The sequence below is a fragment of the Panthera tigris genome, chromosome B2 (assembly GCF_018350195.1).
Source record: "Panthera tigris isolate Pti1 chromosome B2, P.tigris_Pti1_mat1.1, whole genome shotgun sequence".
NCBI classification, from domain to species: Eukaryota; Metazoa; Chordata; class Mammalia; order Carnivora; family Felidae; genus Panthera; species Panthera tigris.
This window is the reverse complement of record NC_056664.1, coordinates 74,751,042-74,776,403: the sequence shown is the minus strand read 5'-3', so window position 1 is coordinate 74,776,403 and position 25,362 is coordinate 74,751,042. Positions and strand designations below refer to the sequence as shown.

General features: G+C 38.2%; 1 protein-coding gene across 4 annotated transcripts in view; it reads left to right on the top strand.

Annotated features, from left to right (window-relative positions):
* Nucleotides 1-25,362, top strand: part of SNAP91 (synaptosome associated protein 91) — a 144,371-nt gene that overhangs the window by 34,826 nt on the left and 84,183 nt on the right. For all 4 annotated transcript variants that reach the window (XM_042986748.1, XM_042986747.1, XM_042986746.1 and 1 more), the window contains exons 3-7: nucleotides 14,503-14,645; nucleotides 15,284-15,359; nucleotides 16,118-16,220; nucleotides 17,906-17,999; nucleotides 19,719-19,830. In XM_042986748.1, coding sequence (XP_042842682.1) covers nucleotides 14,503-14,645; nucleotides 15,284-15,359; nucleotides 16,118-16,220; nucleotides 17,906-17,999; nucleotides 19,719-19,830 — 528 coding nt within the window. The remainder of the gene's footprint in view (nucleotides 1-14,502; nucleotides 14,646-15,283; nucleotides 15,360-16,117; nucleotides 16,221-17,905; nucleotides 18,000-19,718; nucleotides 19,831-25,362) is intronic.

Below are 25,362 nucleotides of genomic sequence, written 5' to 3'. Positions count from 1 at the left end.
CTCATGCCTCCCATCAAATCCATCAGCTAATCCTCTTGGCTCTACCTTTGAAATATCCAGAATCCTACCTTTTGTTTTCCTGCTTTTATCTCATTGCCACACTGATACCAGCTCATTATGTCACTCTCACCTGAACTATTAAAGTAACCTCCTTTTCTTGTCTTCCTGACTTTACTCCTTCCACCCGGACTATGCTCCACACAACCACCATAGTAAATCTTCAAAATATAAGTTGGGTCATGTTATTCCCTTGATCCCTCCAGCAACTTTGCTGCATTTTAATGATATATCAAGTCCTTCTTGTGACCTGTAATATATTTTCTTTTCCTGATCAGTTCTGTCTGCCACTCTCTCCCTTGCTCACTGTTCTCCAGACACACTAGCTCTCTTGCTGTTTCTTGAACCCATTAGGCATGTTCTTACCTTGCGGCCTTTGCATTTGCTGTTTGCTCTGCATGGAATATTCCTTCCTTGCTGCATTTAGGTCTCTTTAAATGTTATAACCTTTAAGAGGCCTTTTCTGGTCACCCTATCTGAAATAGTACCCACTATTACTCTCTGTCCCCTTATTTTATTTTCCCTCACAGTACTTATCTCTGCTGGGCACATGATAAGCATTTAGTAAAAATTTGTTAATGAATTAAATGAATTAACAAAGTATGCCAAGTCCTTTTTGATATAGGTAGCAAAGGGTAAATCTAATTATAATTCTGTGTGTATCTGTCTCTTTTAGTGTGTATTACCCTATGTATATAGTAGAGTATATGTGTGTATCTATATATAAATATAGTGTATATTATTTATATACTTTACAGATTTTTATATACAGATGCTTTGATATCCATTCCTTACACATCAGGCTCTGTGCTACATATTTTGTTTGCATTACCCACTTTACTAAAACAGCTGTCAGATAGGTGCCATTATTATCTTCATCATAGTAATGTAGAAATGGAAGTTAAGAGAGGCAACTTTGCTGAAGGTCACACAGTTATTAAATAACAGATGGTAATTGAACTGGATGGATCTGGTCTGGTTCCAAAACCTTAACTGAAATGACTCACTACACTGTGGATGCATCTCCTTATTTCAAATCTGCCAAAATCCTATGGGGGAGCAAACAGCATAAGAAGGGGATTTTTGTAGTATATATTTCTACAAAGGACTACAACGTTTACATATTTTTCTTTGAGATGAAAAAATGGTTTACAAATAGTTTACCTAAATAGTTTAGAAACTAGATTACATTAAAATTCTAGTAATGTAAAAATACAAGTAAAGTTTTTATTGAACTATATTGACTAAGTGGAAAAAAATTTATTTTTTAAAAATCACTTTATTATTAATTTTGAGAGAGCATGTGTGAGCAAGCAGGGGAGGGGGAGAGACAGGGGGAAGGAGAGGGAGGAAGGAAGGGAGAATATCCCAAGCAGGCTCCCTTCTGTCAGCACAGAGCCCGATGCGGGGCTTGAACCCACAAACTGTGAGATATGACCTAAGCCAAAAAAATCAAGAGTCGGACGCCAACCCACAGAGCCACCCAGGCGCCCCAAGTGAAAAAAATTTAAAAGCTCACAGTTTGCACCTTTCCATTTAAAGAGGAATTTATTTGAAGAAGGACACTGTTGTTAAGTTCTGCAAATAACTGTTCGTCACAGTGGGCACATTTACAAGCTGCTTCCCCTTGATCTCTGTAAAGCCATAGGTGTTTATTCTTTTATTTCTGGCTCCATTCATCCTCGTCACTTACAGTTAACAGTTGAGGGTCATCAACTCTTACTCCTGCTGGTCCACCTTTGCTGTCATGTATGCAGTTCTCAACACCTCGCTCCGTAGGGCATCACTCCCACCGCAGCCCTCACGAGGTCATTTCATTCTGCACGCCAGGCTAGCCTACACTGGCTGCAGTTCTCTCAACATTTCCCCTCAACCTTTATGATGTCCATGGGATGTCCGACCACCTCCTGCATATTTTTGTTCTGATTATTTTCTAGTCATCCTCCTGTCACCTCAGAACTTCTATATGCAAAATTTATATTTTATAAAGTTATTTCACATTATCAGGTCTTCTTTCTGCATAGGAGAAAGATATTCTGTTTCTCTTTACCAAAATGCAAGCCTTTCATCTATGCTCTGTGTCCTATAACCAGCTCACCTGAAACAGAATTTCTACACAAAGGACCCCTTTTATCTCAAGGGAAGGCACTGCGGGGGGTTGTTGAATGCTAATGCTATAAAAGGGCAGAAACAATGGGGTCTTGAGGAGCAGGGAGATACTCAAGTGATATCAGAGCTGGGACACTGTAGAAGTCATGGGCCTGGTTCCTTTTGTTGTGTGTTGTTGCAATTCGTATCACTTAGGATTCTTTCAGCTGCAAGTAAAAAGAATGCCCCAAGTCGGGAGTCAATAAATTAATTTACTATCTTCCTTAACAAGTCTGGAGGTGGGGCAGTTCCAGCTCAACAGCACCACCACAGACCTAGGTGCCTTTCATATTTCCCCACTGCTGTCTCTGGCTTGCTGAAGTCTATCCTCATGCCTCAAGATGACCATGATGTCACATGCATACACAGCTACATCCATTGAAGGCGAGGAGGCATGTTTCCACTCTGTTAATTATAAAGTGCTATTTAATACAAAGAAAAAGGTTTTCCCAGGTGACTCAGCAGACTACCCTTTGTATGTCCATGTCTAGCTACAAGGGAAGCAGGGATGGCACGCATCTGACATTTTTTGCTTTTCTGATGGGTGGACCAGCAGAGGGGATGGCTGGCATCCTGCTGGTACAGAAGAAGAGAGAAGGAAATGGGTATTGGTGAGGCAACCATTAACGTCTGCCATTCATACTGAGCCGAGAACAACCTTGAAACCATCTGCATCGTTATCTTTTTGTATTGCCCAAATTGGAAAGATTACTTTCTGTTTTCAAATGTTTGAGTTCTTTGATGTTGTTAACTAGCAGGAAGGAAGTGAGAGAGTAGAGAAGGAAGAAAAAAAGATATAAATTGAAAAGAACAGTTTATCAATTTACACATAAGTTAGTTCACGTGGCAGATGCTCTGAGCTGTTGATGTTTAAAATGTGTGTATTGGCAATCGTGGTTCTGTAGCTTTGCATTTTCTTTCTGAGGGCATAAGTTTAGATGATGATTGTAAGATAAAGGAATGACCCATCTTTGTTCCCCTTTCTGGCATTCAGTCTAAGGAAAATTGCTGTTCTAGTGGTGTTTGCCAGAATCTTGTAATTAAACTTACAGAGAGATGTTCAAATAGGAATATAAGTTGCCTTTCTGAACTTTGGCTGCTGATAAAAGCATATCAGTGACATAGAAAGTAACTCTAATTTGGTGATGCAGTTGTATCCAGGAAGAATTATGGAAAGAGGGGCGCCTGGGTGGCTCAGTTGGTTGGGCGTCCCACTTCGGCTCAGGTCATGATCACATGGTTGTGAGTTCGAGCTCCGCGTTGGGCTCCGTGCTGACATCTTGGAGCCTGGAGCCCGCTTCGGATTCTGTGTCTCTCCATCTCTCGGCCCTTCCCCTGCTCATGCTCTGTGTCTCTCTGTCTCTCAATAATAAATAAACGTTAAAAAAATTTTTTTTAATTAAAAAAAAAAGAATTATGGAAAGAAAGAGACCCCTCATATCAACTATCAGTTTTAGTCTGGAAATACTTTATACTGAGGCAGATAATGCTAAGCCAGCCATAGGCATCTCATTTATTAAGTGTCTTTTATATGCCAGGGCTTGTGTCAGGTACCAGGGATCAAAAGATACAGATATGACTTCATTTATGCCTGTTGGATCTTGAGCTCCAATATAGCAAAGACATATGTGAATCAACAATTATAATTTTATGTAATAAATAATAATAAGGACTGTAATAAAGGACTGTAATAAGGACTGTAATAAAGATGTGTAAAGATTAGCACAAATGACAATGTCTATCCTGTAAGGTAGTTAATATTACTCCCATTTCTAGATGAAAATACAGAGCCACAGAGTGGTCAAATTCAGTAGCAGAGTTAGGTTGTAATCCAGGTCTCTGGTCCCAAGTCCAGTATCCTTTGCCACACTCTGCATGGAAGAGAAAACTAAAGCCTCTCCTCCCTTTGAGGGCGATATTAGAAGAGGCTTCTTGGAGGTTATATTATTTGAGATTGCCTTAAGAGATGAGATCTCAAGCAAGTGAAGGCAGAGATATTCTAGGCAGTAAGAACAGAATGAAAAAGTATCAATACAACATTGTTGGTACACCATGTGTAGCAAAGAGGAGGAAAGGAGCTATGCCTGATAGAAGGCCTTTTACTCCGGGTTGAGGTCATTGTGTTTAATTCAGTGGGCAGCAGAAGGCCCCCAGCGGGGTTTTGATCAGGCGACTGCCAGGATCAGAAGTGTACACTTGGGCGGTCATTTTTCCACAAGTACATCTAGTTGGACTGGATGCAATCCAGAGAACAGGTTACAGAGCAGTCCAGGTAAGAGATAAGAAGGGCCCTGTCATATGCCATGCTTTCACATGGCTCAGGTGGTTGAGAGTCTCACACAGCAGTGGAAAAAGAAGTAGGTGATCATGAATTTGAGAGTTATTCAGGTTTGTTGCATTTTCTTATTTTAGTGAATAATTATTTACAACTCTCAAAAGTTAAACTTCTTTTTCCACTTATATCTATTTCTTTTCTTCTACTTTTGGATATTATCTTGCCTCAGAGGAATTTTCCAAAAGATGTTCAAGTGCTTAAAACTACCAAAATGAAAGACTTCTACTTTGTGGCAAGATGGAGTAACAGGGTCCATATTTACCCTCCTGCCTGAAAGAACTGAGAAACTGGACTAAATGTATTCAATAACTGTTTTAAGTATTTTGGATGTCAGGCAATAGGGCACAGTGATCTCTGAGAGGCGGAAAACAAAGTGAGTTCTACGTTGTAGCAAAGAGAGGTTCCAGGCTGTAGCAAAAGGTGGAGGACGCCACCTGAACTGCAGCCTTCTCTGAACTGCGGGGATGGAGCTGGGTCTCTGAGAAGATTGATACAGTTAAAATGACCTTAACCAGGCTGATCAGAAAGAAAAAGAAAAAAACATAAATTGCCAGTATCACGTAATTATGAGACAGATGACATCACTGCTGACTCTATAGATGTTAAAAGGAAAACAGGGAATACTGCTAACGACTTGTTGCCAGGATAACAACTGACGTGAAAAGGACAAATGTGTTTAAAAGCACAAACTACCCAGACTCATTCAAAAATAAATAACCCGAACAATTCTGTATCTATTAAAGAAATCAAAGTTATGGTTAAAAACGTCTATCAAAGAAAACTCCAAGACCGGAAAAGAAATAACCCCAGTTCTACACAAACTCTTCCAGAAAATTGAAGATGAGAGAATACTTCTCAACTTATTCTATGAGGCCGTTACTCTGATTGCAGAACCAAAGATATTACAAGAAAAGAAACTGTAGTCTAATATTCCTTATAGACCTGCATGTAAAAAGTCTTGACAAAACATTAGCAAATCAAATCCAGTGACAGAAAGATAAAGCATCATGACCGAGGGAGTTTATCCTAAGAATGCAAGGTTTAACATTTGACCACTAATCAATGTAATTCACCATAATAACAGACTAAAAAAGAAAAACCATATGATCATCTCACTAGATATAGAAAATATATTGGACAAAATCCAATATCCGTCTATGATAAAAACTCTCAGCAAACTAGGAATATAAGGAAACTTCCTTAATGTGACATGGGATATCTCTGAAAAACCTACTGCTAACATCACGTTTACTAATGAAAAACTGAATGTTTTCCCCTTAAGGTCAGGAAAAGAAAGGGATGTTCTTTCTCACCACTCTTCAAATTGCATTCTAGCCAGTAGCAACACCATCAAGCAAAAAAATAAAATAAAATAAATTATAATAATTGGAGGAGGAGGAAGAACAGGTATCAGGACTGTAAACAAGTAAAAACTGACTTTATCACAGATAGCATATCTATGTAGAATATATGATAGAATCCACCAAAAAAAACCCTGATAAGTGGGATAAGCAAAGCTGTGGGATATAATCAAAATACATAAGTTGTATTTTTTAATATTGGCAGTGAACAATTAGAAGTTGAAATGAAAAATGGGGTGCCTGGGTGGCTTAGTCAGTTAGGCATCTGACTCTTGATTTTGGTTCAGATCATGATCTCGGGGTTGTCAGATTGAGCCCTGCATCAGGCTCTGTACTGAGCGGGGAGTCTGCTTGAAATTTCTCTCTCATATTCTCTCTCTCTCTCTCTCTCTCTCTCTCATACTCTCTTTCTCTCATTCTCTCTCTCTCACTCGGCCACTCTCCCCTGTTCCCACACACTCCCTCTCAGATAAGAACAAAATTTTTAAAAAGTTGAAACGTAGGGGAGTCTGGGTGGCTCAGTCAGTTTAGCATCCGACTTTGGCTCAGGTCATGATCTCATGGTTTGTGGATTGGAGACCCGTGTTGGGCTCTGTGCTGACAGCTCAGAGCCTGGAGCCTGCCTCGGATTCTGTGTCTCCCTCTCTCTCTGCCCCTCCCCACCCTCTCTCTTTAAAAATAAATAAACATTTTTAAAATTTTTAATAAATAAAACGTTGAAATGTAAAAAAAACAGTACCATTTACCATGTTATCAAAATGTGTGAAATACTTAGGAATGAATCTGGCAAAATATATGTAAGACCTGAATACTGAACACTGCCCAACGCTGCTGGGACAAATGAAAGCAGATCTAAGTAAGTGGGAAGACAGACTATGTATATAAGTGGGAAGACTCAGTATTGCTAAAATGCCAGATCATCCCAAATTGAACTATACATTCAACATGATCCAAATCAAAATCCCAGCAGACAATTTTTGTCAAAATTGAGAAATTCAACATAAAACTCATAGAGATACAAAGGATCTAAAAGAGCAAGAAAATACTTTGAAGAAGAACAAAATTGGAGGGCTAGCACTCACTGATTTCAAGAATTATTAAAATTTACAATAACATGGGGCACTTGGCTGGCTCAGTCGGTTGAGCGACCGACTTTGGCTCAGGTCATGATCTCACGGTTTGTGAGTTCAAGCCCCGCGTCGGGCTCTATGCTGACAGCTCAGAGCCTGGAGCCTGCTTCAGATTCTGTGTCTCCCTCTCTCTCTGCCCCTCCCCCACTCGTGCTCTGTCTCTCTCTGTCTCAGAAATAAATAAACATTAATTTTTTTTTAATTTACAGTAACAAAGATAGTGTATTGGTATAAAGACAGACAAATGGATGAATAGAACATAGTCCTGAAATAGACCCCAAGATATATGGTCCACTGATTTTTGACAAAGGTACAAAGTGGGAAAGAATAAAAGGGATGTTTCTCAACAAATGGTGCTGGAACAATTTGATAGATGCAAAAAAAAAAAAAAAAAACAAAAAACCCTATATCCTTTCCCCATACCATTTATAAAAACTAACAATGTATTGTAGATCTAACATACAATCCTAAAACTATAAAACTTCTAGAAGAAACAGGAGAAAATCTTTGTGACTTTGACTCAAGCAAAGATTTCTTAGGTATGACACAAAAGCACAAACCCTTAAAGAAAATCTTGGTAGATAGGACTTCACATAACTGAGAATTCCTGTTCTTTGAAAGGCAGTTAAAAGCATGAAATGAGAAGCCATAGACTTGGAGAATGTATTTGCAAATTATATATCTCATAATCAACTTGAAGCAAAATAACTCCATAATTAGAAAACAATCCAATAAAAATGGCTAAGAATTCATACCTATGGCAAATAAAGTAACAAAAAGTACATGGAAAATATGTTCAACTTCAGTAGCCATTACAGAAATGCGAAGAAAAGCCATCATGAGACACCTTGTCACGCCTGTTAGAATGGCAAAAAGATAAACTATAGTGCCTGTATGCTGCTGGTAGGAATGTAACGTGATACAACCATTTTTCAAGTAGTTTGGCAGTTTCTGATATATTTACTTCCAAATGATTTAACCAGTCTACTCCTAGGCAGTTACCCAAAGGAACTGAAAGCATATGTCCATGTGAATACTTGTACACAAATGTTCATAGCAGTTTTACTTGTAATAATCAAAAACTGGAGGCATTCCAAATGTCCATCAGTAGGTGAATGAATAAACAATTTTTTTATGTCCATATAGCAGAATACACCTCAGTAATAAAAAAGGAATGCAACATTTGGATGAGTCTCAAAATAATTATGCTGAGTGAAAGAAACCAGACCTCTCCCCTGCCTCCCCCCTCCAAAAAAAAAGTATGATTCTCTTTATTAGAATCTTTATGTGTTGGTAGATACAAACTAATGTATGTTGGCTAACAGCAAATTGGTGGTTGCTAAGGGACAGCAGCAGAGAAGAATGGGGAGGGGTAGGGAAGAGGAATTATAAAAGGTCTCTAGGAAAACTTTGTGGGTGATGGATATGTTCACTATCTTGATTTTGATGGTAGTTTTATGGATGGATATTTGTCAGCATTTATCAAATAGTATTCTTTAAATGTGTATAGTTTTCTTTGGTATGTCAGTTGTACTTCAATAAAGATACTGTCAGTCGATTAAGCACCTGACTCTTGATTTTGGCTTAGGTCATGATCTTGTTGTTCCTGAGTTCAAGCACCACATTAGGCTCTCTGTTAGCAGCAACCGTAGGATCCTAGGATCCTTTGGATCCTCTGTCCCTCTCTCTCTTTGCCCCCCCACTCTCTCTGCCCCCCCCAACTCATTTTCTCTCTCTCAAAAATAAACATTTAAAAAAAACTATCCTTAAAAAGATACCAGTTCTGTCTCAAGTTCAGCTAACACTTTGAATTCTAAGGAATTCAAATATGACAGATATTTTAGCATTTAGATTTGCACAATTTTCAGGAACTTTTTTTCTGCATGTTTATGTCTATGCTTTGTTTTAATTTTTTGAAATTTAAAAAATCGAAACCCTTTATTTGTTGAGCAAGTAGAGCAGTAGATAATTGTATACACTACTAGTGAAAATATAAATGTTGTAACCACTATGTAAAACATTTTGTAAAGTTAACTATGTAGATACCCTACAACCTAGCAATTCTCTTTTTAGATATATACCAAGAACAGCAACTCTCAAACTGTTTGGTCTCAGGATACCTTTGTACTTTTAAATTATTGAGGAATTTTGAGAGCTTTTGTTTATGTAAGTTATATCTTTAGAAATGTAATGTATTAGAAATTGGAACTGAGAAAGCTTAAAAATACTTTTCATGTTAAAATAACAGTAGTAATCCTATTGGCATATTAACACAAATAATACTTTTAGGGAAAGTAATTATTTTCTAAAACAAAAATATGGAGAGAAGAATGGTGTTTTAAATCTTTATACGTATTTTTCATGTCTTGTTCAATAGAAGACAGATGCTCATATCTGTTTCTGTATTCAGTCTCTTGGGATATACTGTTTGAGTTGAGGTGTATGAGGAAAATCGGTCCTCACACAGATACACAGTTGGAAAGGGGAGAACTATTTTAATAACTTTTTCAGAAAATTGGTGGATTTCCTTCTTTGATACTACACCATAACTCTCTAAATGGGAGTTTCTTTCTTTCTTTCTTTCTTTCTTTCTTTCTTTCTTTCTTTCTTTCTTTCTTTCCTTTCTTCTTTCTTTCTTTTTTTCTTTCTTTCTTTCTTTCCCTCTCTCTCTTTCTTTTTTCATTGTTTATTTATTGAGAGAGAGAGCATGCATGAGTGCACAAGCAGGGTAGGGGCAGAGAGAGAGGGAAAGAGAGAATCCCAAGCAGGTTCCAAACTGTTACCACAGAGCCTGAAGTGGGGCTTAAACTCAGGAACCATGAGATCATGACCTGAGCTGAAACCAAAAATCAGATGCTTAACCAACTGAGCCACCCAGGCAACCCTTCAGTAGTAGTTTCTTGAATTTAGATTGCAATATTGATTCTGAAACCACATCAGTGAATTTTTTTATACTCTGTTATGTTAAAATCCATTCTCATTGGTCTATCTTTGAATTAATTGAATTTTTATTTTGTAACATTATGTACTAGCCATTTGAAAAATATTGGTTTGCAGAGTTACATCTTCCAAATGTTGTCATATTTCATTATATAATACCAACAAATGATACTCATGAATGTCACCAACAATCTTAACAGAGAGCTGGAAAATTGTGAAGCTTACTGTGGCAGACACAAGTTTTCAAAAATTCTAATTTTAACTAAAATATGGAATTTTATCATTGGCAACCAGTACTGTCATTTGTTTTCTTTGACAGGCTCACTTTCTTTATGGTTGAGAAAATAACTGCTGAATACCAAGTCAGAATCACCATGATTTGAAGTCTGTCAGTCACTCTTTCAAGTAAAAATCACAGTCTACACAAGTGGTTAGTTCATTTCATAATTCAACACACAATTGCTTTTCCAGCATTCATCTCTGCTGTGCATCAGAGTTGCTTTATGCACACTTCCCATTTAGTGACAGAACAGGGTCAGCAAGCATTTTTCTCTAAAAGGTCAGAGAGTAAATATTAGGCTTCGTGGACCACTGAATTTAGTTTCAGTTGAGCATTGTAACTACTCAGCTATGTCACTGTGGTGTGAAAGCAGCTTTAGACAAAATGTAAACAAATGGGCATGGCTGTGTTCCAATAAAACTATTTACAAAACAAGAAACATGTCCAGGTTGCCCAACAAGCTATAGTTTGCCAGCCCCTGACAATAGAATATTTAAAAGATGAATATTTTAAGGTCAGGATTTAATAAAATCTATAACCTCTGCTTCATCAAGGACATGCCTCTCAGTAGCATTGTATCTCATCACTCATTCTTCCATCTCCACTCCACTCCCCATCCTTACCTCTCTCCATTGTGTGGCACTCCTCTCTGAGGCTAACACTAACATCTCTAGAATTCAGAAATTCTAGAGCTCCTTCTGCCTCTAGAATTCCCCATAAGTTATGTCTGCTCTTTTCAACCTTACCTCTTTTTGGCTTTTCCTACTTAGATTTAAATATGCTTAAATGTGTTCCATCTTTAAACCATAAAAACCATCCTTTGACCCCCTCCCCTTCACAACTAGTCTGTACTTGAGCTTTATTTCCTGCGCATGGCAGCAGGCCGATAGTTGTATGTATTCTATTCTTGGGGTTCAGTTTGTGAGGACTCAGTAGTAGTTGACATTGGTGATCCCTAATTGCTTCTTGAATTTTGTGAAGCTCTCTTCTTAATTGGCTTTCACAATTTCACTTTCCTGGGCTTCTCTTTGCCATCTGTTACCTCACTCATTTTTCTTCCATTTATCTCTAAATGTTAGTCTTTTTTAGCTTTGATTCTTATTTCTTATTTATAACATAATCTCCATGGGGGGAGGGGTATTACCTCTTCTACTTCCATGATTTCAGCTCCCATTTCATTGCTGATGACTCCTAAATTTGTATCTAGGTCGAGTGTTGGTTCTGAACTTTATTTATTTTATTTTATTTTTATTTTAGAGCATGAGCAGGGGAGAGGAACAGAGGGAGAGAGACGGAACCTTAATTAAGTAGGCTCCGCACTCAGAGTGGAGCCAGACACAGGGGTTGATCCAATGACCTGAGCCAAAATCAAGAGTCAGATGCTCAACTGACTGAGCTACCCAGGCACCCCATCCTGGACTTTAGAACATGCTTCCAGGCCACTATCAGACATCTCAACATTGATCTTTGCATCTGCTTCAAATGTTTTGTGTTCAAAATAGTTTATGTCTCCTTTGAAACCAGCTTTCCTCCCTTTCCAGTAAAAAGCATTTACTGGACCCCAAACCAGAAATCTGAAATTGGTCATGATTCCTTTTCCTTTCCCCTCTAATATCCATTTGCTCACCTGGAGACATCAGTTGAGCCTCCTGAATATTTTTCTACTCCATTCATTATCTCCCTCTATCCCTACTGCCTTTTCATTAGCCAGGCTCATCTCATCTCATTCTCAACTGGGCTTTCTAACTTACTCTCTTCCTGTATTCTAGTATATCTTTCCAGGCATATCTTACCCCATGCCTCTGCTTACCTTTGCAGATAAAATTTAGTAGTCACTGAATGATGTGGTTGACTATAAAAGTGAAGTCTTATACTTCTCTGCTAAAATCCTGCCAAGGCTCCTGTAGGGTGAAATCATGTGTGAGATCCCTCACTGGTCATGCCCTTGCTCTTCAGTTAAGTTCCTCCCCATCACCTGCCCACACATACCCAGCCCCCAGACTGCCACAGTTCTCCAAGGACATCTCACCTCTTAGGATTCCACAGTTTGCTCACTTGGTAAAAATGTCCTTCTCCTCTCCCATGGCATAGCTGACTTTAGGATCCTCCCCATGGATGCTTTCCTAGTACCCTACTCTGTTCTCGTAATTCAGTGTGTGTATAAGAATACTTACAAACATTTGTTTTCAGTGCCTACTACGTTAAGAGACTTTGCAATCCTTATAATAGTCCTGAAAGGTAGTAATTATTACCTCCTATTTTAAAGATAAGGGCCTAAATGAAAGAGACATTTTATTTGTTAGAGTTTGTTATCTAGACAGGGGCTAAGCTAACCCTGGACCTGGGCTCTCTGGACTCTATCTTGTTGCTTCTCTTTACTCATTTCTTAGAGGCTTTCTCAATTATCTGACCAGGTATTTGTCTCCTCTGACCAGAAATATGTTTCTATATCCCCAGATCCCAGTTCAATAAATGAATGAATAAAATAATTTGTGACTGAAACAGAATTTCAAGTATAAAGTAGTCCCATGATACAGTCTCAAGAAACCATGTCACAGCTTTGTGATTTTTCTTCTTTAAAGAATTGTTTGCTTATATTTTGGGCTAAAGTATGGGGTTTTTTGGTAAATTTTGCTTAACAAATATTTATTGTGCACAGCGCACTCCACAGAAAACAGACATTGGCATGACTGTTGCCATCGTCAAGGAGCTTTGGTATGGTAGGAACTTACGAGGGATACACATCTAACCTGAATACCCAGCAGGAACAAAATGCCTCAGATTTTAAAACAGAGGGAGACCACATCGGCCTGCACTTAAAAGGGAGCAGAATTTATTTCAGGGTTGCAGTATCAACTTTTTTTAAACCTAATTTTTTATAAAATAAATAAATGAATAAAGCAAATGTATGGTTTATTGATTACTGAGCATGGATTTTGGTCAGGAAAAGGATGGGTCTGTCTCTGCATTTGTTGCATGGGATTCTCTTGTAACTGAGTATCACCTGCAGTTCTCTGCAGGGTGGGTGTGGCTTATAAGAGAAGTCTTGTAGGATTGTCCTGAGGGATCATACTGTGCTGTTGGAAGTACCAGTTGACCCTTGAACAATCCCAGGGGTTAGGGGCATTGACCACCCATGTAGTCAAAAATCTGAGGCTAACTTTTGACTCCTCCAAAATTTAACGACTAATAGCCTACTGTTGACTAATAGCGACAAGAAACCTTACTGGTAACCTAGTCAGTTAACACATATTTTATGTTACATGTGTTATGAACCATATTCCTTACAATAAAGTGAGAAAAGAAAGTTACTAAGAAAATCATAAGGAAGAGAAAATACATTTATGGTACTGTACTGTTAAAAAAATCTGTGTGAAAGTGGACCCTTGCAGTTCAAACCCATGTTGTTCAAAGGTCAGCCGTACCGCCCTCAAGTCTGCGCTGCCCCAGTGTGGCTTAGCTTCTGTCCCGTGGCACATTGTCTTTGGTTGCCTCATACCTCTTCGGCAGCACTCGCCACTTTTTCTGAATGCTAGGCAGCCCGCTTTGGCCACTATATAAATTTTTTTTTCCCTGAGGCACGACTGGAATCATAGTGATAATATGTAAATATGGACAGTGAATGTATCATAAAGGTTTCTCTCTTATAAGCTCAAGCCACACCCTAGTAATTTAATGCATTCATGGTGTTTTTTGGTAGCTTAGGTAAGTGTGATGGAATTTTTTTTTTTTTTTTTTTTTTTTTTTACTGTTTGCTCTCATCTGCCACTTAGGTGGTAAGTATATTTATTAGGACCCATTAGAATTAAAATCCAGGTGAAGTATGCATTTTAGCAGCTTCGTGTTTCAAAATATACATTTATGTTATTGCCTTCAAATGCTGTGTAGAATGAGTACATTTTTGGGACATTGTGCTAGGAAAGAAGAATTGACATGAGGCTTATTAGCTTTCCTGTAATTTGTAATTTTAAAGAGTGATATTGGTACCAGAAAACCAATAAAATTCAGAATAGGACACAGAATTCCGTAGAAAAAAATAAGCTCAAGAAAAAAATAAATGCTTTGGGTAAAACATGTATTTATGTGTTCATGTGTAAAGATACTGTAATTTCATTTTAATTTGGTTATTAGTTATTGTTAAAGCAATTTTGGGACTCCTGTTTTAGTGAGCAGGTTTAAAAGTTTAAAATTTGAAATGAAGTTTTGTGTGTAATGATTAATATCATTGTTGGATTTCTTCTACTTTCATAGATTTGATCCAGGCTACCAATGAGACCAATGTTAATATTCCTCAGATGGCCGACACACTCTTTGAGCGGGCAACAAACAGTAGCTGGGTGGTTGTATTTAAAGCTTTAGTCACAACACATCATCTCATGGTGCATGGAAATGAGGTAAAGGAAGTAAATGAAGTAAACTGAACTTTTCTTTTTTTGGGTCGGGGAGGGAGACTTTTATGGAGGGTTCTTTGACTTTTCACTAATTAGAAGAAGAAGAGGAAATATATCATTCAAAATCATCAGGAGGAGTACAATTCTAATCTCTTTAGCTATTTTTCAAAAAATAAATGTTAGACGTTCTTTTGGAGACATTGAAATATTAAATATTACTGGTACTTGAAGTGTATATACCATATAAATGCATTAGTGGGCAAAAATGTCAGGAGAAAGGAACAATGAAATTATTTTTCCCATTAGGAATAGTCTTTAAATGAAAATTGCTTTCATAAAGATGCTTAATTTTGGAAAATATTAATAAAATAAAAATTACCCATTTTATATGGGATGCCTACTGAATCATATTAAATTGCAGTGTTTCTGTTGTATAAGAAATGAAAGGTCATAAAATTTAATTCTAATTCAATGAGTACTTTTCAGTCTTTTTTCCCTTTCAGAGAAAGTCAGAGTGAGAAGCTTTATAACTGAGTAAAAAATAAAATCATTATGAGAATTGGTAGCATCCTTTAGTATCAGAAATTGCTTAAAGGTATGATTTGGGAATATTGGTTTTCATTCTAATTTTTGTTTTTCAGAGATTTATTCAGTACTTGGCCTCTAGAAATACACTATTCAATCTCAGCAATTTTTTGGACAAAAGTGGATCCCATGGTGAGAATATTTATGTTTTCTAAATTTTTGGATAATGCTTTTGATGCAGGTTTTTTTAAAATTTTTGAAGTGAGGTTATTAATCTGTAATTAGTGTGGCTGATAGTTCTGTTGGGTATTCAGGAAAAAGCTTAAAAGTAATTATATTGTTACTTTGTAGAGCTTCAAAATATTTAATTTTTAGACAACTCAGCATATAGATAACATTAACTTTACTTTTTGTCTTTTTCAGTGTTTACCTTAATAGTCAGTATTCTAGACCCACAATTGTTTATGAAAGTACAAAAGGCAATGAAATGAAAGGTACTTTCCCAATTAAAAAAGAAAAAGATTCCAGCCTTGAAGCAACGTTCTTCATAAATTAGAATTTGAACTGCAGTCATGTGTCCATTCATCATACTTACTGGTTGCGTATCATGTATAAGACAAACGCATCAAGCAGGTAGTTCTCAGGTAGCTATGTGTATTAAGACGGAAACAGCCTGTTTTTTGAAATGATAAACAAATTTTAAGGAAAATCAGAAAAGATAATTAATCTGTACAAGGATGGTAGTATAACGAAATTGAAATGTCTTAGAATGTCTCAGGCCTAAAGTATTTTTGCTTGCAGTAGGATTTAAAATGAGGCCTTTCTGATACATTTATTGACCTCATTCTAGCATTATTTACATTTGCGGAATTTAAAAAAAATGGTACTAACCAAAGCACAATTGAAGGTATTATATTAATTAGTTTTACTTCTTCTGCCCCTCTCCCCAGGTTATGATATGTCTACCTTCATAAGGCGCTATAGTAGATATTTGAATGAAAAGGCTTTCTCTTACAGACAGATGGCATTTGATTTTGCCAGAGTGAAGAAGGGGTATGTTTGGGGGTTTTTTTCTTTCTCATATTTATTTGAGCAGAGTAAGTCTTTGGGGAACACTTGACTTTCCTTAACTAAGCTTAAATGCCAAATAATTTGGTCATGAGGGCCCAGTTTACAATCACCTGAAAAAAGAGACTCAATAGTATTTTAGAACTCAGCCTTGAGATTGTAATATGTATTACTTCATGTATATTTTCTTGCAGAAAATCTAATTTGCTGCCCATAGTTGACATGGCATAACATTTTATTTGTTAAAATCAATTCAAAATTCTTAAACACATATATTCCTTTAAATAATTTTAAATGGAGAAATTTGAAACAAAGGTCATTCAAAGTTCAAAGTACAGTGGCTCTAGTTGACAGTAGTTATTTCAGTGTGTTTTGATTGAGGTAAAACTGAACACACACACACACACACACACACACACACACACACACACACAATTGAACTGATTAGTAATACTAACCATGGATTTAGAAAACCTCATCGAAAGAGAAGCACTTGATTTTAATACATGATTATCATTTATTTCCCTCTAAATTGATGCTGAATTTAATCAGAAGTGTTCTGCCATAAATTTGTGCAGGTCTTGTATCTGTTCCTGATTTGAAATAATGACAAGATATTGTAAGTTTAATATTTTAGTCTCAAGAATCCACACAAAAAAAGACAAAATTCTATTTTTCTAATACTGACCCAGGCTTAGCTTTGATACACTTTTTTTTTTTATCATGGTGGTGAACAATATAAACTTGCCCATTCAAAATAATTAGCTTCTTGTGGGTGAACATTTTATAGAATGTTAGGTTTTTACTTCATCTCCTTCTCATTATGGATGATTCTAGTTTACATGCTTTCCTCTGACGTCCTACATGGGCCTGGGCAGCCATGGCTGTTGTTCCCAGCTGCATTGTGGCCTTTCTGTAGTAGGTCCATAGCCTTCTTAGGAACTTCTACACCCTTTTATGGGCACTTAAGGATACTTTGGGATGCTTTCCCTACCCTCGAAGTGGGAGAGACCCTGAAAGTTGCCATCATTAGCCTGTTCACATCACCTGGGTATTTCCCTCAGTTACTTCAATACTGCCATCACTGGATGCAGTGGCCCCCTAAGAGGCCTGTGGGTAGGCACAGGGTTCAGTGCCTTCTCTGATGCACCCTCCGTCATGAACCTCTGGTTGTGTCCTCTGCAGCTAGTTAAATTCTGTCTCCTTTTGGCCAAACTGTGCATATCCGCTTGCAGTTTTCTCCCCTTGATAGTTAATAGTATACACTCTGCACTCCCAGCCCTACAGGTTTCAAAAGCTTCTAAGACATGTGTTCTCTCTTTCTCTCAAAAACAAGCCAATAAACTGGCATTCACAAAATGTATACCTCTGTTATAGATTTGGAAAAGTACATCCAATAATTCAACTGATCTCTTTTATCCAGACCACACTGCTTTCTTCCTTAGGGCAATGCAGAGAAAAAGAAAGCATTGCCTATGTGATTGAGGAATGAGAACGGGTAAGAGGAAGTAGTGTAGAGAGGGTAATCAACTACAGCCTCTTAATATCTCAAAATCATCCCGTAAGATTAACAGGAAAATGGTGGGGGGAAGCTTAGAAGAATGCATGTGGTCTTGAATTTTCCATATACAAGTGAGTTTTATCTTTCTCTTTTTTTAAAAAAATTGTAGGGCCGATGGTGTAATGAGGACAATGGCTCCTGAAAAGCTACTAAAGAGTATGCCAATACTGCAGGGACAAATTGATGCACTGCTTGAATTTGATGTATGTATCTCACTAGAAAATGTTTCTTACACAGTCAATACTGTCTTTTGTTTGAAGGTGGGCTACAGGTAAAGCTGGGAATATGCTCAGGAAGCAGATTTAGATCTCCCCTGTTTCAGTGAACTAGAAGAACACTTCATTTAGGCTCTTTGCACAGTAGAGATGACCTTGGTTGCCCAGTTTGGGCACTTTACCAGATGTTTACTTAAGTCATGGAAAAATACAAATGGCGTGTTCTCAGAACCCCACTTCAGAACAGGATGGTGGTCTTCTGTTGTGTTTGACAGGATGAAGAAGCTACAAGATGTACCTTTAGGCAGCTAAATAACTTAGCCTGCTCTTAGAGGCCATTTTATATAGATAGCTTAGATGATACCATCCACCAAAGAGAATTATCTTTGCTTTGTCATCATCTTTCTTCCTAGCGATACCAATGTGATATGTGTCTTAAAACCATACCTGTATCTTGAGTGTGATAAATACACTGACCTGCATATGTGATAAGATCATGAAAAAAAGCACACACGTGCATGCATGCACACGCACACACACACACACAAACCAGTGAAATCTGAATTAAGTGGGGAAACTGGGGAAATCTGAATAAGTACAAGTGAAACTGGGGAAATCTGAATAAGATTGGTGGATTGTAGCAATATCAATATCCTAGTTGTGATATTGTACAGTAGTTTTGCAAGATGTTGCCATTGAGAGAAACTGAATAAATCGTACATAGAGTTGCTGTATTTTTTACAACTGCATGTGGATTTATGATTATTTCAAAATTAAAAGCTTCAGTAAACATGTCTGATTCACAAAAATAAAATATTCTGACACGTGAGAAGATTCTTGACTCACATTAGCTTTCCTCTCTTTTTGTGGTTGCCTGAAACAAAGATTTCCCTCCAATATTAGTAACTTAAAATTTCTGCTAACATTACACAGTTTAATCTGTAACTGAGTCCTGGTCACAACATTCATCTCTTGTGAAATTTCAGTAAAATCAGCAAAACATCTTGTTTTTTTGATGGATTTTACAGTAAAGATTTCACTAAGTATTTATGGAATTGCTTCTCTTAACTTTTTTTTCCTCTTCATTCATTTATTTTTCTTTGCTTTTCTTGCCCTTAAAAACAGTGCTGTCTTAAGGGGGCGGGGGGAGTCATACAGGAAAAAAGAACAGACCCTTGAGGAGTTGGGAACAAGGGTTGGGGATGAGGAGAAATTATTCTTCTTTGCATTTGTGATTAGAGTATTTGGTGGATGGGTGAATGTTATAAGTCTCAAGAATTATTTTGGAGGTCGGTGACTAAGGTGTCTATTCCCCATGTGTGTGCTTCCTCGCTAAGTCACTTCAGGTCCCTTTGAACCCTTCCACAGAGACCTTTACATAGGGGAAGTGGAAGAATATAATATAGCATAGTAAAAGTAACAAAAGACTAGATGTTTAGAAGTGTATTTGATTGACCTGTGGATCATTGGTCAAATAGGATGTATAGATGTCTTGTAATTGATAGGACTAACTCCACTGACTGAAACTGAAACAAAAAATATATATACAGTCCATCTTTTAATATTGGTAGAGTTACTAAAAGAGTTATACAAATTTATAGAATGTGAATTAATTTCTTAGTAATCATTTGAGACATTTCCATGTGCTTTGAGAAAAATTGTCATTTAATGACATGCAATTAACATTAAATTTTTATCTTTTTTTAGGTGCATCCAAATGAGCTAACAAATGGTGTCATAAATGCTGCATTTATGCTTCTTTTCAAAGATCTTATTAAACTTTTTGCTTGCTACAATGATGGCGTTATTAACTTACTTGGTATGTAGAACTGCTAATGGTATGGTATCTTTGAATAAAGACTGTATCAGAATGCAAAGATTTGGATACCATAGACTTACTATGTAATAATCTAAATATATGATTCATCGAGGTCACGTTTCTCTGTTCTTAGTCAAGAGTAAGTGCAGGAAACAGCACTCTAGATGTTTTAAGCAGGAAGGGATTTTATACAGGGATTTTGGTGCTTACAAAATATTGGAATTACTGAAGGTTCTAGGCTTTGCCTCTTGGACTAAGTCCCAATATGTTCTACTCTACTGTGCTAACAGCTACCTCTGGTACCACCTGTAGTGATGTGTAGGGAATAGGAAGCCACTTGTCACCTCATCAAGTATAAGGGGTACTCCAGCTCCTAGGGTCCTTGACCCATATAATCCAACAGTGGTGAGCAAGGTACCATATCCTGGCCAGTGGTTCAGAGCATATACTAGAGTCTTTAACTTCTTAAGGTATCTTCTTCGATACCTTTAAAATAGTGTCTTCTGTAGACCATTCCATCATTATGTAAGGTCAGCTATTTCTGGACTGAAGGGATTCATGCTACGACTGACAAATTCTGTGGGATGCATCTGTTGTCTCACTTCTTGTGCAGTAAAATAGAAGTAGGATTGTGTGAGATACCGTGATGGGGAATAATTCCACAGATGGTGGCACTGGCAAAGCACTATGGGCAGAAGTGATAAATCCATATCCAGGATGAATTATCTATTATGCTCTTTTCCTTGGTAAAAGGAATTAATCCTTAACCTGGTACTTGGAGGATGACTCTGTACTCCCTGGATTATGATGCCATGGTAGAAGTTCAGCACTGATCTCTGCTTTTGACAGACTAAGGGCTTAGCAACAGTGGCAGATACATCAGACTCTGTGGTTGGACCTATTCACAACCTCCATTCTGATGTAATCACTTTGTTCATCAGTGTATGGAGTCCTCTTATCCCCCCGATCATTGAGAACCTTTTTGTGGCATATGGCCTTTGGTCTACATTTGCATGGAATGAAAATAGTCTCATGCTCTTTATCCTTTCTGAGAGGTCCACCCACTCCTTTTCTCCAGACCTTGTCACCAGTCTTCCAGTTTTATTTTTTCTAAGTCCCTGGTCATCCAGGCCAGCAGTTTGCTCATATTTTGGGGGTAGTTCCATTTGTCTCACCATCTTTCCTTTGACCTAAAGTAGAATTCAGATTGATAATACTGTTTGAAGTTTGGCCTACAGTGAAAGATTTCTTTCCACTCTCAAGGTCATCCCTTTGTGGGGATTTAATGATTCAGCAAACCACTTTTCATTAGTGCCAGCATGAGAAACCATCTCTAAACCAACCTTGAATTCTTTTTCTCCTCAGTCTGCTGGTTATGGGGAACTCTCCAGAGGGATTGGAGGGAGAAATGCAGTGCAGAAGAGCCATCTGTCTGTACAGCCTGCACGGGTATTCAGAGTTGACTTGAGGCTGACCTCTTCCATACCACTCTCTTTTGATGATAGAGTGTTCTTGCGCTTGCCCAGCTTATGGGTCTGTAAATTAGATAACACTTGAGGTCTTATGATCACTTGATATTCTGTGGTTAGAATCTCAGCCTCTATAAGCAAGCCAAGAACAGTTTTTCCAAAGGAGATTAGTTACTGTCTGAAGAAGACATGGCTCTGCTCCAAAGCACCAGAGGCTTCCACTGTATTTTCCTATTGGAGTGTGCCAGATGCATTCTGCAGCATTTGGATCTGCCGCAGACACTTTGAGTACTTTTAGGTTTGTGGGAACAAAGGCCCATGTGGCTCTAGTTTGGAGCAGTTGCAGAACCTTCCCCTGATCTGGATCCTACTTATATCTGACACCATCCCTGATACTCATTTTAGAGCAGAGCACACACATATAGTATATGTTACCTCCAAAACTAAAACAGCTCAGCAAAACTTTTGCCTACATTTTAGTTATAGGGGATGCGTGAAGCAATTTGTCTTTGACATGGAGGGGACCTCTGGACCCTAAGAAACTTTGTTGATGTGGCAGGTCTCTGAACTTTCATAAATTCTGTCTCCCACCCCATGACATACATGTGACTTATCAAGGCATCCAGCATTACTGAAATTCTTGCCCACCGGGTACAGTCAGCCTGATATCGTTAGCGTGATAACCCATGGGATCATGACAGCTAGAGAGGTTGATATCCTTGAAATAAGACAGCAAGTGTATGATATCATCCCTGCCAGATGGAAGCAAACTACTTCTGATGGGCTCTGTTTATTGAGATAAAGATAAAAGAGTTTGCTGGTTTGATAGCTGCCCATCAGGTGTCAAGAGTGACGCTGATTTTATGCTGGTAAGGAGGATACATCTGGAAGTCTGCAAGTCGGGGTCATCACCTGATCAGATTCACAGTAACCTATTGTAAATCTCTATCAGCAACCTGTTTCACAGACCAGGTATGCAGGTTAACTGAGGAAATGATGGAATTGCTACCCCTGTGTCTTTCAAAAGGTCAGGAAACCAGTGTGGGGACTCTGCTAGTTTCATAGTGTTTCTATTAGAAATATATATTCAGGAAACTGGGGAAATAACCACAGATAGTGTAATATATCCACTGGATGCACTTTTCTTTTATCACCTAATCCCCAAAAAACTTCAACTCAAATTGGTAGAATGAATAGTGACATTTTGGGTCCACAGGGAGTAGCATCAGTTTAGCGTCAGTGTTCCTGAAAAGTCTGGGTATGTCCCCTTCCCCTGGGTATAGTCACCCTGGTAAGGGTCCCTTTTGCAGAAGAGTAAGAAAAAGTGCTCTTGGCTGTGTTTCGAGGACATTTCTCAAGAATATTTGGAAAGCTTATTAAAATTCAGCTTGCTAAACCTCAACCCAGACTTTCTAATTCAGTAGGTCTGGGGTAGGGCCTGAGAATTTGCATTCCTGGTAAGGTCCTGAGTGGTGTTCTTGCTGCTGGTCATGGACTTCAGTTTGGTAATCACTATTTTAGAGCTACTTCCAGATACTCAGGCTAGCTTTTGAATCCCTGTTTTGTGGCATGTTCACCCAAATTGACAAATTATCAATTATATCCAAAATCTAATTAAATACACTTTTCTTCCTGGTCAGAACCTTTAGAATCTATACCAGCTGTCTACATTTTTATCAGTGAGGGTTTCCAGATTCACAGGGAAAAATTCAAGATGCCCACTTACTTAAATTTGTATTCAGATCAACATAAATAATTTTTTTATGAGAGAGAATGTGCATTTGCATGCATGTGGGGGAGGGGCAGATGGAGAGGGAGAGAGAGAGAGAGAGCGAGCCCGCCCCGAACAGGCTCCATGCCCAGGGCAGAGCCCCGTGTGGGGCTCGACCCTACGACTGTGAGATTATGACCCCAGCCAAAATCAAGAGTCAGACACCAAACCAACTGAGCCACCCAGGAGCCCCATGAATAATTATTTTAGTATTAGTAAGTCCTATGCAATATTTGAGACATACTTATACTAAAAAGTTATCTATTTACAATTTGTTTAAGTCAGTGTCTTGTATTTTATCTGGCAACCCTACTGCCAACAGAAATTTGTAAGAACTTGCACTTCTTTTAGCCTGTATATTTTTTTCCTCCTGGGTCAGACTTTGTATTTGTCTCCCTAGGGCATGCTGGCTTCTAAATCTCATTCTAGGTATTTAGGCAGTTGGCAAAGGGAAAGGGGTATGAAGTAGATGGATTGGACATGAGAAAATTTTTCATTCCCTTATGAAAGGTGGCTTGATTACAGGATCTCCAATCAGGGCAGGAGCAGCCTCTTCAGACAGAGAAGGAAAAGCTTCTAGCAAGAGTAGCTCACTTTGGTTTGAATCTACCCAAGCACTCTCCTTTCCAATTTTCCTTCTCAATAAACATCCTAACTTTCACAAAGGAGACCGTGGTGAGGCTGCGAATTTAACTTAACGACATATGTTGTAATTCAGCAACCTACAAGATTAGACTCTGACTTTGAGTGATGACAGGCCTGTGTCTGCCAGAGATAAGATTATTTGAGGGCACTTTTGGAGTATCACTGTCTGACTGGTGCCTTGAGCCAGTAATTTAAAATCCTGTGTTGTCATTGTTCTTTGGAGTCAGGAGCAACCATTCACTCTATATTCTGTTTGCCTTATTCCCATCATGGTGGTCTGTCTCAGCAGCGGCTTGGTCTGGTAAGCTTCATTTTAGCTGCTCATTTGAGAAAAACAGAGGTGATGATTTCAGTAATTATTTTACTCCTGCATGGCACAGACTGTGAGAATCAATTTTTTGATAGTTGTGGGCGGTCATCACTGCCTTCGGATCCAGCCAGTTACACATCTAATCCCGGATTCCTATCTTTGACATTTTTGAGGGCCTGATTTCTACAACCACTTCAAATACCAAATACAACGTACTTACTCAAGAAACAGAAACCACTCGACATACTCTAAATTTAGAAAAGGGTCTAATGTAGGGAGGTGGGTGCTTAAGTAATTATCAGAAGCCTTTAGGACCTGGTCTAGGCTCAGCCTCCTGAATGACTTCTGGAACAATAAATTCTCACACACCAGGGAAGCTACTATTTCTGAAGTACACGGAAAATAAGAAGCTGCTGCCACCGCCTCAGCTGCCTTGCAGCCTGAGGAAGCTAGAGAACGGACACCTAAGGCTACCTTCCAGGAAGTAGGGAGTCGCATCAAGTAGGAGTAACCACTACTCAAAACCTGGGAAGCTGGAGGGTGGGCAGTGGAGTGCTGCCGAAAGATAATGTATCTCACACTTCTAGGAACTTTTCTTGTGACAGAAATAGCTTAAAATGTGCAGGAAAATGGTTTCTGCCTCCGTTTTACCTTCCAGATCTCTCACAGGTCTGTCTAATTTACAGAACTGATTTTGCATCTAGCTTCCTGGCTTCTCATGAATCTAGAAAGAGAGAGAATGGAGGTTGGGTAAGGCAATCAGACACACTGGTCTTAGAGATGTTGCCTTATTGGGGAAAGATACCCGCTCTTAATATGTAATGCAACACTGTGTTACCTTTATTTCAGGTGAGAGTGTTTCTCAGTAAACCAAATAACAGATCTTCCTTCCCTTTTTTTGGGCTTATTTTACTCTTCTTACCACTCATAAATTTGAGTTTTTGTTGAAGTTCATTTCTAGCCAGTTTTTTGTGTGTATATTTTTCATTGAAAACCCTATGGTTTCCTATGGAAATACGAATCTCAAATCTGTTGTTTAAGCCCTTACCTTTCTTACAAGCTTCAGTTTTGCCGGCCTTATTTGTAGATATTGAAATTTAGATACTGTGTTTTTAAAATTCAGCAATCTCTAAAAAATGAACTCTTGAATTTTCCCTTCCTAATCTCCTTATTTCTGTTGATATATAAGTCCTTTAAAACTAAAACCTGCTATCTTTGAGTTGCTCGTCTTAACGCCTTAGCCAGTCAGAAATGAAGTTCTGCTGATTTATACTTGTGCCCTCTCACTAGTGTGTGGCCTTGTTTGTTTCCTACTTCTGCTTCAAGAACATTGGACT